The 20,275-nt window shown below is 40.9% G+C and overlaps 1 protein-coding gene across 3 annotated transcripts in view; it reads right to left on the reverse strand.

The window, feature by feature from the left end:
• The window catches only part of clcnk (chloride voltage-gated channel K), a 55,765-nt gene extending 48,941 nt beyond the window's left edge, over positions 1–6,824 (reverse strand). Inside the window, exons 1-2 of one of the 3 annotated variants that reach the window (XR_015753466.1) lie at positions 6,569–6,824; positions 338–466 (exon numbers count right to left, since the gene is read on the reverse strand). Coding sequence is in view for 2 of the 3 variants with exons in the window: in XM_087980486.1 (XP_087836612.1) it covers positions 338–466; positions 6,569–6,689 (250 nt within the window). In the remaining variant the exon portion in view is untranslated. The remainder of the gene's footprint in view (positions 1–337; positions 467–6,568) is intronic. The other 2 variants (XM_087980486.1, XM_087980485.1) reach the window with 2 other exon arrangements.
• Positions 6,825–20,275: the final 13,451 nt, after the last annotated feature.

The following is a 20,275-nucleotide window of genomic DNA, read 5'->3' on the forward strand; positions in this document are numbered from 1 at the left end:
TCCAGAACTTGATTGTAAACCACTAGTAGTTGTCATATTTATCTATGTATAGTCTGAGAAAGTCAAAGTAAATTGTTGGGTCACTTATCTGGGATCCATAGCTTTCAGTGGTCAGAACATGCTCCAGGGACATCTAACATACTCAGTGAACTCGCAGCCAGGTGAGAATTACCTTTTAAAAAAGGATGGCTGTATGTCTCACTCTTGTATAACAACATGTTGTTGACGAACATATAGGATAATTTACTGCTTTGCCGCCACATGGTGGATGGAACGACATAGCATTGCAAGCAAGGGCACAGCAAAACCAAGAACGCAAATACTTGTCTCTGCTTACCTTTGAGAAGTTTGACCACTGTGAAGTCCAGTGCAAAACTAATGAGAGCCATCAACACACCAAGAATGAAGAGAAAATACCAGTCGTCTCCTATCCGGAAGAGCTGGCGTTTGACGAAACCCAAACATCCTGCACAAAAAAATGAAACATGATGAGGATTGTTAGTAACTTTGTACAAGAGACTACCAATGTATAGACTGGTAGGTTTATCATTAGCCTGGATTTTGTGGTAATAGTAATAGTGGCAGTATCAATTCTCACTCTTATTATAACAAAAATCAGACAGCCATGTCTGGAATCCATATGTGTGCAGCTTAACAAGGAAATAGGAAGTAACTGTCAAGTTTGCCTTGCTTTTTAGCATGTTTAGTTGCACTGGTAAGTTGCTGTCATATACAGCATGAAAACAAATGAAATCACTAGAATTAACATGCTAGATATCTATTCTATTCAATAAAATTCTAGTCTCCCTCCTATATGAAAGATGCTGTGAAAGTTGAAAGGGTTCAGAAAAAATTTACAAGGATGTTGCCAGCATTGGAGTGTTTGAGATATAGGGAGAGGCTGAACAGGCTGGAGCTGTTTTCCCTGGAATGTCGGGGGCTGTGGGGTGACCTTATAAATGTTTATAAAATCTTGAGGGGCATGGATAAGGTGAATAGCCAAGGTCTTTTCCCCAGGGTAGGGGAGTCCAAATCTAGAAGGCATAGGTTTAAGGTGAGGGGGAAAGATTTAAAAGGGACATAAGGGGCAATGTTTTCATGCAAAGGTTAGTGTGTGTATGGAATGAGCTGCCAGAGGAAGTGATGGAGCTAATACAATAAGACATCTGGATTGGCACATGAATAGGAAGGGTATAGAGGAATATGTGCCAAATGCTGGCAAATGGGACTAGATCAATTTAGGATATCTGGTCAGCACGGATGAGTTGGACCGCAGGGTCTGCTTCTGTGCTGCATATCTCTATGACTCAATGACTCTAGAAGGCATATCCATTGAAATTAACAGTGTGACTTAATAACTCTGAACAGCCTCTCTGGCACCAAAACTTTTCACTAACCAGTCTGGAATGTCACTCTTAATTTTAAAACATTGTTGGTGATTTTAATGAAAGTTTAATGAATAATGGATGTCATTTGTTCATTGCTAAGCAGATTAAGGGCTGCCTGACAGCTCAGCTAGTAAAAGCATTAAGTAACTGAGCCTTAAAATGGAGGGAGCAGATATATCTCTGCTAGCTCCTGAAGGTCTGAAAAATTAGGACTGATCAAATATAGTTAGACTCAGTTAACTTACTTTTTTACCTGTTGCCATTATGCAACAAACATTCATATTATCCAGGAATACTGCCTGTTCTGTAGATATTTTGCCATGATGTGGCCTATGCCAAAAATCACTAATTAGGCCTGAGACAGAGGACAAGTGGTGGTAGTTATCCACTGCAATAACTCTAAGCCAGTCCCACACACTGATCAAGGTGACAGATGCCACAAGGTACCAGAAGCACTCATCTGAGAAAATACAAACAGTATAACAGTAATGCAGATTCATCCCCCATCAGGAGGAAGAGAAATCCCAAAAGCTCAGAAGTAAAAAAACTTTTCAAGCAAGTTAACTTACTACTTCAAGAATGTTACAACTGTAAGAAGACACATGATGTGGAGGTGCCAGTGTTGGACTGGGGTGGACTAGGTCAGAAGTCAGATGACACCAGGTCATAGTCCAAGAGTTTTATTTGAAATTACAAGCATTTGAAGCATTGCCCCTTTGTCAGGTGAAGTGCCATTCATGCATGGAGCCGGAGGAAGTGGGGGAGATCCTTAATGAGTACTTCACATCAATATTCTCCAAGGAATAAACATGGATGATGGTAAGATAAGGGGGGAAGGTGCATTTTGATTTTCTAGGGCATGTCAGTATTAAAAACAAGAAGGTATTGGGTGTCTTGAGAAACATTAAGATGGATAAGTCCCCAGGACATGATGGGATCTATCCCAGGATACTGAGGGAGGCAAGGGAGCAAATTGCAGAAGCCTTGACAGAGACCTTTGTATCCTCTTTAGCCACAGATGAAGTCCCAGAAGACTGGAGAATATCCATTGTTGTTTCTTTCTTTAAGAAGGGCAACAGTGATATTCCAGGGTATTATAGACTGGTGAGACTTACATCAGTGGTAGGGAAATTATTGGAGATGGATTCTTAGGAACAGGATTTAATCACATTTAGAGAAGAGTGGATTTATTAGGGGGAGGTCTTGTCTCACAAATGTGATTGAATTTTCTGAGTAAGTACCAAAGATGATTGATGAGGGTAAGATGGTGGATGTTGTCTACCTGGACATTGCTAGGCAATTTGACAAGGTCCCTCATGTTAGGCTGGTCCAGAAGATTAAGACACATGGGATCCATGGTGAATTGAGAAGTTGGATACAAAATTGGCTTGGTCATAGAAGACAAAATGTAATTGTGGAGGAGATCCATGGCCAGTGGTATTCCACACATCTGTGGATGGAAATGAGGAGTTCTATTCTAGGTTCCATAGTGAGCAGATGTATCAGATTACCAGCTCCCAACAATTCTAGTAATTGTACATGACCCACTGCCAAAGGAAGTGGTGGAGGCTGGTACAATTGCAACATTTAAGAGGCATTTGGATGGGTATATGAATAGGAAGGGTTTGGAGGGATATGGGCTGGGTGCTGGCAGGTGGGACTAGATTGGGTTGGGCGGCATGGACGGGTTGGACCGAAGGGTATATTTCCATGCTGTACATCTCTATGACTCTATATGTAGTTCTAATTACTGCTGTTTTGCAATAAATATTCTTGTTACTAAAGAACAGTGTCACTTCCATAGATATTCAATGATGGTGAATTCTCCACAACTAATCACAAGATAGACCCAAAACAAAGCAAAAGCAGAGAAGGATTGGTGGCAGCAGACTGCCTTAAAGACTTACCTAGTACCACCTCCAGCAATGACCACAAGGTATGAGGAGTGGTCTTCAAGAAAAATACTAAACATGTCAACTTTGGGTGAGAAGAATCCCAGAGCTAGAACCATCATTTCATTGATCAAAGCTTCTACCAACATTAAATATTTGGGCATCTCTATTGGTGTGAGTCACAGCAGGTCAATCAATGGTCGCAGAATCATACATTGAAGTTAATCAATTCCATTAAGAGAAAAACTGGAGACAAACTTGGCCAGAAAGGTGACGCTATTCATCCAACCAAACTTCACAAATGTACCTTCTTTGCAAATTGTATGAGTTATTCCTAACTTTAATTTCCCAGTTTGCATCCTATAAAGAAATGTCCTATGAAAATTTCTTAATTAACTTGGAATTACTGGAATTTTTTTTAAAGATATATGGGAATTGCTTCCAATCTCACATCTTGCTTGAGGTAAAGTAATTTTGTATTTTTCCATCGTATGAAGTTCCATACATAGTACACGAAAACAAAATTTGCATCAAATTAAAGAGTTGACCAGTAGTACAGTGGCACAATAAAAGCTGTATCTACTGCTCCTCAACAGTTCTAGGCATAGGCAATATTACACATTGCACACACGAGTGTATCTCATAGCATTGCAATCATGGAAATGTTATCTGTGGAATGTAACTGGTCATGGCTCAGTAACGTAGGTTCTAATGTTAGATCTATATCCTACAGAGCTGGTTCAATTACGTTTGAGCTCAAGGGCCGTTTCACTTTATTTGTTTGGAAATTTCAATCTGGTCATTAACCTCCCCTGGGAAGTTAAGTACTTTGCGCAGAATACACTTTCATGCAAAATGCACAGAGCCTGTTAGAAGATTTCACGGAATCTCTACACTGTGGAAACAGGCCATTTGGTCCAACCAGTTCACACCCACCTTCCAAACAGCACTGCACACAGACCCATCCCCCCCTAGCCTATCTCTGTAACCCTGCATTTCCCATAGCTGACTCGCCCGCACATCCCTGAACACTACAGGCAATTTAGCATGGCCAATCCACCTAATCTGCACATCTTTGAACTGTGGGAAGAAACCGAAGCACCCAGAGGTAACCTGCACAGATACGGGGAGAATGTGCAAACTCCACGCAGGCAGTCACCCAAGGGTAGAATCAAACCCAAGTCTCCAGTGCTGTGAGGCAGCAGTGCTAACCACTGAGCCACCGTGCTGAACAATGGCCTTCTCAGCCAGATTACTGTTCATATTCTGACTCTGGCAATGGGAGTATCTGAGCATTTAACACCTTGTTTCCTTTGTTAATATGTTAGATACTTCAAAACTGTAAGAGGTCCCTGGAGCAAGTTATTTTGCAGAACATTTCTTTACATATTCTACATTAATTATACTCAAATCAGGTTAATTCATGCTACATTTCCCTGGGTGGTACAACAAGGTCAAAATAATTTCTTTTTTTTTAAGAGTTCCTCTTAAAATGCTCTCTAGGCTAATTTGCAATGTTTTGGGTGTTAAGTTTTGGTTTTCAGGTGCTCCTTTTCCATCCTTACTACTTTACTAAATGTTGATGTCACATAGATATATTACCTTCTGTATTAATGTTGACGTATGACATAGTTGGACTCACACAGAAGCAGAATTAGAAGAATTCATCAATATCCCACATCATTCCATTAAGCACACACAGAGAAACCATTCATTTCCAAGATGCCACAATATTTAAATTAGAAAAAGACAACAAGCATAAGTTAGTAGCAAAATAACTGACACATTTCTACACACAAAAGGCCATCACCCAAAACACAGATTGACTGTGAGGCTGAAGCTAAACACATGGCCCGTAGTGTTAGGTGCATTAGTCAGGGATAAGTATAGGGTAGGGGAATGGGTTACTCTTCGGAGGGTCGGTGTGGACTTTTTGGGCCGAAGGGCCTGTTTCCATTCTGTAGGGAATCTAATTTAATCTAATCTAATCTAATCAATTGCACAGTAACTGCATCTCGAGTAATTCGGACCATGTGAAATATTTTGAGATGTGATCATATGTTAATACAAAAATAAAACTTTTCAGTATTAAATTGTCCAATCAACACAAAGACAACAAGCATAAATATAATATGCTTATTGTGGTATAATGACCCACAGGTAGTTAGTATCCTTTAACAATTAAGGATATTTCAATAAGATTTCCTGTTCCTCTAGGAAAAATTAAGGTACTAATGAAATACTTACTCAATTTAAATAACTCAAGGTGCACTTCTTACAATACCATGAAGTAAAAAAAAGACTATGTGAAACATAGAAACAGGAGCGGGAATAAGTCCTTTGAGCCTGCTCCACCATTCGTTATGATTATTGCTGATCATCCACCTCAGTACCCTGTTCCCACTTTCATCCCATATCCTTTGACTTCCTTTAGTCCTAAAAGTTATATCTATTTCCTTCTTGAAAACATTCAACGTTTTGCTCTTAACTACATTCTTTGGCAAAAAATTCCATAGGCTCACCACCTTCTGAATGAAGAAATCTCTCCTCATCCTAAATAGTAGTCCTAAATAACCTACCTCATATCCTTAGATTGTAACCCCTGGTTCTGGACTCTCTGGTCATTGGGAACATCTTTACTCCCTGTCTAGCCCTGTTAGAATTAGATCGGTTCCTACAAGACTGTCCTTCTCCAGTGAGTATAGTCCAAATCAATTCAGTTACTCTTCATACGTTAGTTCTGCCATCCCACAATCGGTCTGGTAAATCTTTCTTGCACTCCCTCCATATCCAGAACAAGAAAGAAGATTATTTCTCTTTCTGCAAATATTGATACAATGAATTTAAGTACACCTGTTTTACTACACCAGGTTCTTCCAGTGAGTTGAACAATCACTGTTCCAGCAGTCACACAGTAATATTTGTGACATTAGTGCCTCGGTATATATCTGGATGACAATAGAACATAAACTTAGAACCGGTTTAGGAATTATAAACACAATGAGACACTGTTGGGAATTGCATGAGTTGCTTTCTTCAGTAGACCAGATCATTTTACCAGCAGTAAGAGCCAGTGATGCTCCGTGCTTGCTAACTGAGCTTATTCCTCAAGTTTAAAGACATACCACATGTAACAAATTATTATAAGTCCACGTGGTAAGGAAGGTTTATTCGTTCTGTAAATATTTAAAATTCTACTATGCCACATTCATCAATTTTAATACCTACTGACAAAGCCAGAAATAATTCTAAAGCTTAGAAGTTATTCTGCAGGCTAGTCTTACTAACCTGTCATGTTCTTCCTGGTTTTGGACCAAGGTCTCTGTGGCTTTGGCTGCAGAAAGATCCTTTCTTCTGCTCCCAGTGTGGGAGCATTCTCTTGTTTCCATATTTCACTCATTGCAGACATAAGGCACTACCAGAAACCTGTGCCATTCGCCACCCAAGCTCACCGTCCCTTGCTAAGTGTCCCCAGCCGCCAGGTGTACCTGAACCAGCAGTTTGCTGCAAACCTTGTCTAAACAGGATCAAGGCACCTGCACCACCCCTCCCTCCTACCCTAACACAGACACACACACTTAGCATGCATAACATTTACAGTCACAACCTGCCTGCCCTTGGAAATCTCTTTGTGAGAGTCAATAGCTTTTACAGAAGGAAATGAGAGAAAGGAAATGTTTGAAATCCACCACCCAGGCAATGTCATCTTCACCTACCATTGAGGACATGCTTTGTTTACCCTTGCAATGTTGTTATTCATTAATTCTTAATTTCCATTCCTTTTTCACTATTGCTAATGAAATGTAATTTCTTTCCTTTGTGCTTTCTGTTGTATGTCTCTCTGAAACATGATATAGAAAAGAAAAAATGTAATGAAGCCATTCAGCCCTTTGGGTCTGTTCTACCATTCAATTAGATCACGAGGGGTCTGCATCTCAACTCCATCTTCCTGCCTTTTGGGCCATGTCCCTTCATACACTGAATCAATAATAATTATTGATCTCCTCTTTCAAAATTTCCATCAGTCCTGGGAGACCGAGTTTGAAACTTATACTACCATTTGTATGACTGGGTGATTCCTAGTTTAACTCCTGAATTACAAGCCTCTTATTTTAAGAGTGTGCTGTACCAGTACACTTGACACATAAAATGAATCATAATATCGACGGTGATTAAATGAAAATAGAAAGATCATATCAGCCATGAGGGGAGCTGCACCCAATCACAAGAAGTTGATAATGTGTAATGGCCTGCATCTGTCTGTATCTACCCTCCTGAATGAGGAGGTCATGTGCTTCTGCAGACCTCACTTTCTCCTACAATAAATAACGCCAACTGTGGACTGTCTCTGGACACCATGTCTGCAGGGAGGTGTGTTTGGATTCATCTCATATTAGACCATTTGGATCAGCTACAGAGGCCATTAGAGTCAATGAGGAGCATACAGGAGACACACAGTATGATGGTTAGTAGCTTTAGAGAGGTGGTTACAATGCAGATTCAGTCAAATAGATGAATGACTGTCAGGAGAAATAGGAAGGTAGTTCAGGAGTCTCCTGTGGCTAATCCTCTCTCAAACAGGTATACTGTTTGGGTACTGTTGGGGGTATAGTCTCTCAGAGAAAAATAGAAGTGGCAGCCAGATCTTGGGCACCAAGGATTAACCTTACATTAAGCAGGGTTTTGTCAATGTTATTGTTATAGGGGACTCTCCTGTCATTGGCACAGACAGGAGATTCTATGGCCATGGGTGTGGATTCAGGATGGTATGTTGCCTCCCTGGTGCCAGGGTCAAGAACGTCTCAAAGCTGCTACATCGTATTGTCAAAGGGGAGAGTGAGAAGCCAGAAGTTGTTGTACACATTGGTACGTGCTTCCAAATAATCCTGTTGGACTATAATCTAGTGTTTAATGATTTTTAACTTTGTCCACCCCAGTCCAACACCGGCACCTCCAAATCATTGGTAAAATAATATAATTATGAAAAGTGTTGAGGTTTTGCAGTGTGAATATAGGAAGTTAGGTAGGAGTTTAAAAAGCAGACCCTCAAAGTAGGAATTTCTGGATTACTCCTGGTGCCATGTGGTAGTGAGAGTAGGAAGAAGAAGGTAGGGCAGGAAAATCAGTGGCTGAGGAGGAGGTGCAATGGGCAAGGATTTAGATTTTTGGTTCATTGGGAGCTCTTCTGGGTTAGAAAAGATCAGTTCACAAGGGATACTTTTCATCTGAACTGGAGGAGGATCAATATCCTGACAGGGAGATTTGCTACTGTTATGCAGGAGAGTTTAAGTTAGGAGGCGGGGTGATGTTGTTGGTGATGGTGGTGGTGGGGTGTGTGTGGTGGTGGGTTGGGGGGTGTAGGTGGGGTGGAATCCTAAGATATGAGAATAGAAAGACAGATGAGGATGGTTCTGAATGATAAAAGAGAAAGTTAACTAGAAAAGCCAGAGAAGAACAAGTCAGAGAACAAGGTAACTCTGAAGAATTAAACGACATTTATTTCAATGCAAGGACTTTTACAAGTAAAGCAGATGAGCTCAAGGCATGCATGGGAACATGAGACTGGGACATAATAGCTTTTACAGAAACTTGTCTGAGGGAAGGACAGGACAGGCAGCTCAATGATCCAGGTTTTAGTTGCAAAGGAAGGAATAGAAGGGGAGACTAGAAAGGAGGGGGAGTGGTGTTTTTGTTTAATGAATACATTACTACTGTACTTAGAGAGGAGATCTCTGAGGGATTGTCCAATGAAGTTATATGGGTGGAACTCAGAAATAAAAAGGGGATGATCACCTTGATACGATTTGATACGATTGTCCTATAGGCCTCCTCCAATAGTCAGAGGGAAATTGAGGAGAAAATATGTAGCGAGATCTCAGATATATATAACAGTAATAGGGTAGTAATAGTAGGGGTTTTATTTTTCCAAACATAGGCTGGGACTGCCAGCCTGTTAAAGGCTTGGCGGTGAGGAATTTGTTAAATGTTTTCAAGGAAATTTTCTTTATCAATATGTGGATCTAACTACTGAAGAAGGAGCATAACTTGACCTTCTCTTGGGAAATAAGGCAGGGCAAGTGACTGAAGTGTTAATGGGGGAGCACTTTGAGATCAGCGATCATAATTCTATTAATTTTAAAATAGTTATGGAAAAGGATAGGCTTTATATAAAAGTTAAAGTTCCTAATTAGAGTAAGGTAAATTTTGACGGCATGAGGCAGGAACTTTCAAAAGTTGATTGGTGTAGACTTTTTGAAGATAAAGGGATAACTGGCAAGTGGGATACTTTCGAAAGTGAGATAATAAGAGTTCAGAGGCAGTATGTTCCTGTTAGCGTGAAGGGTTAGGCTGGTAAGAGTGGGGAACAATGGATGAATAAAAATATTGAAGTTCTAGTCAAGAATAAGAAGAAGTCATACATTGGGTATAGACAATTGGGAGAAAGTGAGGACTGCAGACGCTGGAGAGTCAGAGTCAAAAAGTGTGGTGCAGGACAAGCACAGCAGATCAGGCAGCGTCTGAAGAGCAGGAGAGTTGATGTTTCAGGCATAAGCCCTTCATCAGGGTAGGGAGGTAATTGTTATAGGTTGGTGGGGATGGTGGAGCGGATAGTTGGGAAGGAAGATGGACAGGTAGGACAGGTCAAGAGAGCAGTACCAAGTTGGAAGGTTGGATCTGTGATGAGGTGGGTGGAGGGGAGATTTTGAAATTGGTGAAGTCAATGTTGATGCCATGTAGTTATAGCGTCCCCAGATGGAAGATGGACCTAGTTGGCAGGTGGCTTCAATTTGGCAGTGGAGGAGGCCCAAGATTTGCGTGTCATTGGGGGAGTGTGAGAGGGAGTCTCACCACAATGGCAAGTGGTAAGATCAGGAGCGATTCCTAGTCAGCCAGCTGAGGTAAAGATTATTGGGGCCACCATTATCACGATGTCCAGCACCAATCTACAATATGCATGTAAAGAGTGTATATTGGCATGGCAACCTGGTCTTCCTTAATGAACTGTATTATAACAACACCCCTCTACTGAATCCCTGAATTGTTTTAAAACCATTGTTATATCACGTTTCAACTTTCTAAATTCAAATGATTACACACCACGTTGAGTCATTGCAATCTTTTAATAAGGTTAGGGATCTAATCCTAAACGGAACAGAGGAGGAAAGTAGTTGGATGGAGGAATTGTGGCTTTTCCTTAGCTAATGAAAATTAATTGAAGCCCTGAACAACCCAGTAATTGATGTATCAAGATGATTAGGCAGAGAAACAGGAAAATAATTGAACTAAAGACTGTTGAAGAAGTTCATTTGACTGATTCCTGGTGTCAGTTTTAGGAAAAATTGGACAAGCTGTATCTGTAAAACCATGGGGTGAACTTATGGAAACCTTTAAGATCCTGAATGGCCTTGACCGGTGGATGCCAAGAGAATATTTCCCTTGGTGAGACTAGAATGAGGGGCACAGTTTAAAAGTAAAGAGGTAAGAGGTAGATCAGAGGAAATGGTTTGCTGTCAGATGATCATGACTGAAACTCTCTTCCCCAGTGAATAGTGGAGGCAAGGTCATTGAATATTTTAAAAATACTGATAGATAAATTCTTGGCAAACCAAGAGTATTAAAGGGTATCGGGGTGGTCTGGAAATTGGTTTGAGGCCACAGTTAAATCAGCCACAGTCTTTGAATGGCCTTCTCCTGCTTGTGTGTTTTTATGTTACTTAGGGCAGTCTCGACTGAACTGTGGGGATTTTCTGATTAGATCTGCCCAATTAATAGACAGAAACCTGGTCTACTCAGTCAAAAAATTAGGAATGGTTCTGTCAAGCCAGCTCTGCATTCGCTTTCTGTCCCAGCATGCACCATCTCCAGTGACTACATCAAACACCTGCTCATTTTCCAGGTTACCCGCAAATGAGGCCAAAAATCACTGTTTGTGTCAAACACACTTTTCGTTCTGCCAGGGCCTCTCAACTCTGACCTTATTACAGTTTCAGTTCAAATATGGACAAAAGAGTTGAATGGCAGAGATGAGGCAAGAGTGTCTGCCCTTGACATCAAGGTAGCATTTGACCAGGTGGCAACATCAAGGAGTTTTAGCAAATCCAGAGTCAGTGAGAATCAGTGGGGGTGTGGGGGAGGGAATTCTCCAAAGACTGGAACCATACCTAACACAAGGAAGCTGATTGTGATGGTTCAGGGTTAATCATTAGGCTTAGGACATATTTTAAATGTTTCTTCGGATGGTGTCCTCGGCCCAACCATACTCAGCTGTTTCCCCTTTCCTTCCATCATAAGGTCAGAAGTGGGCTTGTTCATTGATTGCACAATGTTCAGCACCATTCACAACTCCTCGGATACTGAAACAGTCCATGTTCAAATGCAATAAAACCTGGACAATATCCAGGCTTGGGCTGAAAAATGGCAAGGAGCATTCAAATGCCAAGCAATGACCATCACTTTAACCATTGCCCCTTACCAATCAATGGTATTACCATTGTTGAATCATCCTCCAATATCAACATCCTGGGGGTTACTATTGATCAGGAAATGAACTGGACAAGACATATTGTCTTCAAAAGCAGGTCGGAGGCCAGGAATGCTGCAGGATGTAACTCACCTCCTGAATCCACATTCTACATGCCATGCCTAAATAAACTAAGCTTCATTGTCCATTAGGATGACTTCATTTCTCTCCCAGTTAAGATGGTCATTCAGGATTCCAGACATTGGAAGTAAGTAAAAATGTCCAATGTCGTTAGTTTACCAAGATCAGGGCTTATGATGTACACTTCACTTCAGAATCACAGTCAATTGTGAAATCTAAGATCAGCAATTTCCTCTACCCCCATCAAGACTTTTGTATTATGTAAAATATTCACTCCATCTATCAGTAACGCTTAGTACTAACAGTGTGTACTATCTGCAAGATGCACTTCAGAAATTTGCCAGAGATCCTGAGACAGCACCTTCCAAACATACAACCATCTTCATCTAGAAGGACAAGTGGAGCAGATAAATGGGAACACAGTCACCTGCAAGGTCCCCTCCAAGCCACTGACCATCCAGCCTTGAAATATCGCTGTTCCTTCACTGCCGTAGGGTCAAATTCCAGGAATTCCCTCCCCAACGGCATTGTGGGTCTACTCATGGACTGCAGCCATTTAAGAAGGCAGCTCACCACCACCTTCTCAAGGGCAACTAGGGACAGGCAATAAAAGCTGGTCCAGCCAGCGATGCCTACTCCCCACTGGTGAATTAAAAACAACCAAGACGAATCCTGAAAGGACAGAGTGAAAAAATAGCATGGATACATTTATCAAAATGTAAGATACATTTACTAAAGTATCTACACAAGAATTGTTTTGGACGGACACTACTAAGTCTGCAAAAACATGTGAAGGAAAGCGAGAACTGTCCTTGTTGTGGTCCATTCCAGCATTATAAATTACACAATGCAGATTCCCTACTGACTGCCATTCTGACTTGAAACACAAAAGTCGATCAAAACAGAGGAAATGACAGAAGTGGTGTGAAATCTTTCATCTTTGAATGCCAATTAGAAAGATAAAATATAGAGCTCACCGAAAGAAGGAGTGACATGCTAGAATGGAACCATAATGTACACACGTTTCAAGATAAATAAGTGGACCTGATAACATTTGGTCCACCACTTTCAGCAGATAAACAAATGCTTAAGAATTCACATCATGTGAATTCATATCATTCACATGAATATGCAAGGAATAGAGGGATATGGTCTAAGGGCAGGCAGAAGGGATTAGTTTAATTTGGCCTCGTATTCAGCACAACATGGTGGGCTGAAGGGTCCGTTGCTGTGCTGTATTGTTCCATGTTCAATTTTCTTTCTGCTTTGTTAGGTTGCTCTATTGATGTTATATTGAGAGGGAAAAGGGCTTTGGCATGAATGAGGCTGCAGGATTTTCCACACATCCCAATATCCAGACGTAATCACCCTGGTAGCCTTGCTGATTTTCCGTGAGACAGATTGCTGGGTTAAGCATTTAGGCTGCCCCCACCAGGACACTCATAGGGTCAGTCCTGATTAAAAGGCATTCTGACATGAAGCAACTGAGACAACACAAGGATGGCTAGAAACAACTGTCGTTCTCTTGCTGTTACATTTCACTCCACCGTACGCTATTTATTACATCGCAGTTCCTATTGTCAATTGAGGTTAATTATATTCAAGTGGAGGGTATTGATAGAATGGTCGCTTAAGCACATGCAAAGAGACACTTACTGATACAGGAGTGGAGTCAGGATAGATATTCCTGTAATGTTTCATTCCATGACTAAATCCATTCCCAGTAAAGACTAGCTCTGGTTTCTTCCTTTACCAACTGGCTTTCAGGAGTATGACCTTTCTAACTGAAGGAAATGCTGTCTCAGTCAATCTTTTGACCATCTCATCTCATTGGACACCAATATTTTTAAGCCTTATCTATTCATCAGATCAAATACCCAAGACCAACTTAGGCCTACTTAGCCTTGTCTGATGATGGGCAAGTAACAAAAATGGGCAATTGCCTAACTATTGGGTGAGGTAGGTGGATTCAAGGATTCAAGTTGTTATGATTAACCTTACAGCATGTTGTGTAATGGATAACCCACAAGTTTATTGTGGCAACACCAGCTGCAATTTCATTTGAGAGGAACTGACAACACCAGGTGCCAATCGCTTAAACCTGCATTGGTGTCATTCTGTACAAAGCCTCCAGTTTCGAAACATTTCCAGTGAACTCAAAACCTGTCACCGAAGTCCAGTCCCAATAACATCAGTGTCAGGTTGTTTCCTCTTCACAGCATGCAACTCATCGCGTCCTACTCCACTCCACTCCCCACTTGTACATTTCCCTTTGCCCTGTCCACAACTATTCCTGGCATCAGCTGGCAGGATGAGGTGTTCGCCAAACACAGATATTCTCAAAAGCTGTACTCAAACTGGAATTAAACCAGGACCAAATGATAAATGACTTGAGTGCCTGATTGCAGAATTCCCATAACGGCACAACACTATAGAGGCTGTATAGCATGGAAGCAGGCCATTCAACCCATCAGGTTCATGCCGACCCTCCAAACAGCATCCTACCCAGACCCATCCCTGTAGCCCTGCATTTCTCATGACCTTACACATCCCTGGACACTATGGGCAATTTAGCATGACCAATCGACCAGCATATCTTTGGACTGTGGGAGGAAACTGGAGTACCTAGAGGAAACCCACGTAGACACAGGGAGAATGTGCAAAGTCTACACAGTTGTCTGAGGGTGGAATCGAACCCAGGTCCCTGGCGCTCTGAGGCAACAGTGCAAACCACTGAGCCACTGTATGCTGGAAATCTAAAACAGACACAGAGAATCAGGCCTCATCTGTGATGTTAGAAACAGATTTAATGTTCTGGAAGGGTTTGGAGGGATATGGGCCGGGTGCTGGCAGGTGGGACTAGCTTGGGTTGGGATATCTGGTCGGCATGGACAGGTTGGACCGAAGGGTCTGTTTCCATGCTGTACATCTCTATGACTCTATGAAGAAGAAGCATACTAGCCTTGAAACATTAACTGCCAGACCTGCTGAGTTTCTCCAACATTCTCTGTGCTTGTTGCAGAATTCCTGTCTTCTATTTAAAGCTGGAGTCAAGAATTGTAATTAAAGTGGGCAAATCAAAAGCTGTAAAGATACTTAAATGCATCATAACCTTTTGCAATATTAAACTGGGGAAACACTGCCACTGACACCATGATGGTGTCACTTCAGTCAGACTGGGTTGATTGTATCCAAGACGACAAAGTTGCAGCATTTGACTGCTAAAGCCAAGCAACTCATCTGTCTACCTCATCTAACTTCAAATACAATATGTAAATCCGTACATTCAGTGTTGGGCACTTCATCGAACAGTACAAAAACACAGCTGAGATCCACCTCTCAATTCAATTAGAAACTTATGTTTATTTCAAATAACTGCTCACTCAGCACAGCTCTTTTCCACACCCAAGAATTTCCCTTTCATTGTGTTCTCATAAACAATCATCTTCAAATTTGTTGCAAATTTCAAATGCAGTTCTGGTGCATTCATCACATACAGAATCCTGGTGTTTCACAGACTAGTAGACAAAAATAGGAAGGGTAATTGAGGAAGAAGGGTCTTGAAAGACAAAAATATAAGAGAAGTGGATGTTAGGAGGCTTTTGAAACAAGAAAAGTAAAAAGGCTTTTACAGTTGTGAGTCTCGTTTTTAATAAGGTTAATAGTTCTACAAGCAATCCATTCTCAGAGGTCAAGAGTATGAGGGATTCTGTGCTCAGAGGCAAACTAGAGTCTCACTGATGTGTAACTTAATGCCCGGAATGAAAGAAGGACAATTAATAATTAAACTATTTCAAATGCAAATTGAAAAGGAACGTGCACTGCATTGTGCAGCTGATCCAACCACACTGTTTGAGAGAATTTTCACACTAGCACCAACTGCAGCATTTTTCCAGATCTGTCCGCATGACACTGCAACATTGACAAGAGTGGGATTGGCGTTTGTTGAGTGGTGGTGGGAACCACAATCAAAATTATTGCAAAAAAAATCAATGGTAGTTTCTAGAAAACAACAAGAAACTTGCAAACTCTCTAGTTATCAACAATCATCCCACACCCACCATTCTGGTAAGTCTGGGATATTTGCCAGGGCTTAATGGTCTCCCCTCTAATTGTGAGAACAGGAAGTTTAGAAATGAGACTGAGCCCACTTACAGGTTTAAAATAAGGAAAGCTGGAATAGTAGGATTTTGCCAGACTTGGTTGAATTCTGCAGTTTAGCTACAATCTATTTTACTTAAGTCAAATAAGACAACACACTGATATAAGAAATCACGGTATTGGAATGATATGGCTAAATTAAATCTTCAGAAAAGCACTGCTGGTGCCATGTTGTATGAGCTAATTGGACTCTTGGTCACAAAAAGGTAGATTTGTTGCACCATCCTCTTTTTAGATTGGGATTTACAGGGCTGCTTTATGTAATATGGCAGAGGAAAACCACTAAGTAGTCTATTGAGGAGAGGCTGCAGTCTTAAACAAGTTAGTTGCATGAAAACAATCAGATATATGGTATAGTGGTATGATAGACACTTTTACAAAGATTCTGGGGAGATCTAGCTGTTCGGTCCGTCTCCTTTGAGACCCAGAGTAGTTCTGCCTTTTATCACCGAAGGTCATGTGACATGATCATATTTGGCGGAGTTCGTTGTCGATTTCAAAATTAACCCTTTCAGAACACACTACGCTTTGCATGTGGAAGGCTCAGTATCTCGTAAAATCCCACCATTCATGAGGGATGCTGTTACGTGTTGGTTAGTCTAGCTATGCAAAAACTACAGGGGGTTACAGACATCTGACTTACGACAGCTCATACTGACAAACGCAATCCCATACAGGGAGCAGAAATTTAAAGACTTGACATGTGAACATTTTCTGTACTTACAAAACGTCTTTTACATTGTCCTGCATTGTGCTCGGACTTACGTATAAATCAACTTAGAACAGACTCAAGAACAGAAAGCATTTGCAAAGCAGGAGCTGCCTGGATTGAGTCTTTGGTATGTTCAAACAATAACTAGTTTTGGATGTAGGTTTATACGCTGAGCTGGAAGGTTTGCTTTCAGACATTTTGTCACAATAGTAGGTAACATCTTCAGTGAGCCTCCGGATGAAGCACTGGTGGTGTAGCCCATTTTCGATTTATATGTTTGTGTTTCCTTGGGTTGGTGATGTCATTTCTTGTGGTGACATCATTTCCTATGGTGGTGTCATTTCCTGTTCTTTTTCTCTGGCATTTGTAAATGGGATCCAAGTCAATGTGTTTGATGATAGAGTTCCAGTTGGAATGCCATGCTTCTAGGAATTCTCATGTATGTGTCTGTTTGGCTTGTCCTAGGATGGATGTGTTGTCCCAGTTGAAGTGGTGTCCTTCTTACATACGGATGAGGAAGGACACCACTTCAACTGGGACAACACATCCGTCCTAGGACAAGCCAAACAGAGACATGCATGAGAATTCCTAGAAACATGGCATCCCAACTGGAACTCTATCAACAAACACATTGACTTGGATCCCATTTACCACCCCCTGATAAAAAGAACCAGAAATTATGCCACCATAGGAAATGACATCACCACAGGAAATGACATCACCAACCCAAGGAAATCCAAACATATAAATAGAAAGTGGGCTACATCACCAGTGTTTCATCCGGAGGCTTACTGAAGATGTTACCTAGTACGGTGATGAAATGTCTAAAAACGAACCTTCCAGCTCAGTGAGCAAACCTACATCCAGAACCTCAATCTGAGCTACAAATCTTCTCAAAACTCGCTAATAGCTAGTTTATTATATATTAAGAAACTGTGTACATTACATAAGTATGTTTAATTTTGTTGAATTCACAATCATTTTCCCTCCAAGTCTCTCAATCACGTCTTCTCTTACATTATCAACATGGGATAGTCCCAGATATTAACCCTAACCAACTGAACACTACATCTCCTCCTCCCAGGTCTTCATCCATATTTGTTACATTCACATTTAGATGCTATCCTTTCTGCCCCCCAAGTCTCAGACACCATAAATTCAATCTGTCAGAAGGTCTCTCCCTGAAAGTGTACATGTCAGGTCATTTGTACCTCGCTGAAGTCTTATGTCTTGACTTGGATGGTCTTCATCGTGATTTGTAGTTTTAAAAATTAATTTCTGGCTCAATGTCTAGTTCATCCATAGATATAACTGATTAACATCTTTAATGAATAGAAATAAGATCCCTCCTAATTCTGTGCATAGTGTGTATTAAGTAGAACCTCTCTTGAATATGACCTCTCTGGACAATAACTCCATTCCTGCCTTGGTATCCTACCCACACCCTTACCCTTTCCACCAACCTGACATGGTACTTCCTATTATAGAAGGCTTGAAGACTCACTCTCAGGCATTTCATTTCTAGAAGATGTTGGATGCCCATGTGAGCCTCTTGTTCAACCCCATTTACCCAAACCCAAGGAACAGGTACTCAAGTTAAACCCATTTACTTCCTTCTGAAACCTATGTAGTCACCTTAAGGCTCATCACTTGCTAGGATACACTGTTTAATCTTCACTCAAAAAGTTGGTTGATTTATGGGTCATGAAAAAGAATGTTATCAGTATCAGGAATAGCTTTTTTCAAAGCCTACATTAGAAATATGTCCTTGGAGAATGCTACAGGTCTATGCCGAACTGTGTTTGCCAATCCAGTAAACCACTATGGAAATTCTCTTCATGGGAGAGAGAGAAAATTATTTCTATTGTATTCAGTAAAGTTCTTAACATTATGTTAAATACAGTGATTTCTTACAGCATTCCCAATGAAGCCAAGTTCACTGAACTACATTGGTTCCAGTCAAACGATAGTTTGATTTTTAAATTCTCATTCTGGATTCCAACTTTCTCCAAGTTCTGGTTCCCTTCTATCTCTGTAATCTCTTCCATCCCACTACTCCCCGATGTATCTCAATCTTCCAATTCTGGTCTTTTGATGCCATAGCCTTAATCACTTCATCATTGGTGGCCATGCCTCCAGTTTCCAAATTCCTTCGCCTTGAAATCCTGTCCCTAAACCTTTTTACCCCTTTGTTTCTGTTTACTTTGTGTTCCTTAAAACTTGCCTCTTCTACCATGCTATTGGTCACCTGTCCTACTACAGTATCTCCTTATGTGGTCAGAACCAGAGTTTATTTTGTAATGTTTTTGTGAAAATCTTTGGGACTTTTTATTACGTTGAAGGTGCTATATAAATATTAGGTATTGTTGGAGTATTAGAATAGCATATACCAGTAATTAGCCATCTCAGTAGAAGTGTTCTTGAGTGATTCACATTTCAATTGTTATAAAAATTTTTTTTAGATTTATTGCATTTCCTCTTCATTATCCAGAAACCAATAAAGTCCAGACTTGAGGTCCCCAGTCAAGAGATCCTACTTTACAGCTCAATAACAAGGCCACTTTTCCTTTCTTTTACTCTTTATAATAAACATCATAAGTTTGTTTGACTTCAACTTTCAGTATTTCTTGGTTCTATAATTATGTCAACCATTATTGTGTCAAGAAAGGCGATGGGTGTGAATCTTAATACTGTATTGTTAGGTAGCATTATTGTGACAAATTAGTTCTGAAAGTTAGCTATCATTATGAAAGAAAAATCAGGGTTAGTACATCTACATGGGTGTGGATACCATTAAAATGGCAACTGCCTCACCAATGTCATTAAGTAAAGTCAATGGAAATGAATTTAAATGAATAAGTAAAATAGGCTACCAATTCACAACCACCAATATTTGATAAAAGCACATACCACAGATGCCTGTTATCTATGACCGATACTTCTGAGAGTCTGTGTACTAGAAAAGATGTGTGCAGTTTTTCTATAATCATCCCCATGTTTGATGAATGAACTCTATGCATGTCCAGTCACTTTGAATGGGCATACACAATGACTAAGAACATGGAGTCCATGAAATGACCTGGATAGTCAATATGTAAGAATGTCCAGGGCTTACCTGGTCATTCCCACGAATGTGGGGGAGCTGCTGTAATTTCTGTCCTTGTTGGCACTTCTGACCACTGCCTCACCAACGCAGCTACATCTCCATTCAGTCCTGGGCAAAAGTGAGTGTACTGCAGATGCTGGAGATCAGAATCTAGATTAGAGTGGTGCTGGAAAAGCACAGAAGGTCAGGCAGCATCCAAGGAGCAGAAAAGTGGACGTTTTGGGCAAAAGCCCTTCATCAGGAATGAGGCCTCATTCCTGATTAAGGGCTTTTGCGCGAAACATCCATTTTCCTGCTCGTCAGATGCTGCCTGACCTGTTGTGCTTTTCCAGCACCACTCTAATCTTGACTCTGCATCCAGTTCTGGCCACCAGACATGACTTCCTCGCCAATAAGTTGATTTTGGAAACCAAA

The sequence above is a fragment of the Chiloscyllium plagiosum genome, unplaced genomic scaffold (genome assembly GCF_037043375.1).
Source record: "Chiloscyllium plagiosum isolate Xiang-an unplaced genomic scaffold, Cpla_swu_hap1 HiC_scaffold_37, whole genome shotgun sequence".
NCBI classification, from domain to species: domain Eukaryota; kingdom Metazoa; phylum Chordata; class Chondrichthyes; order Orectolobiformes; family Hemiscylliidae; genus Chiloscyllium; species Chiloscyllium plagiosum.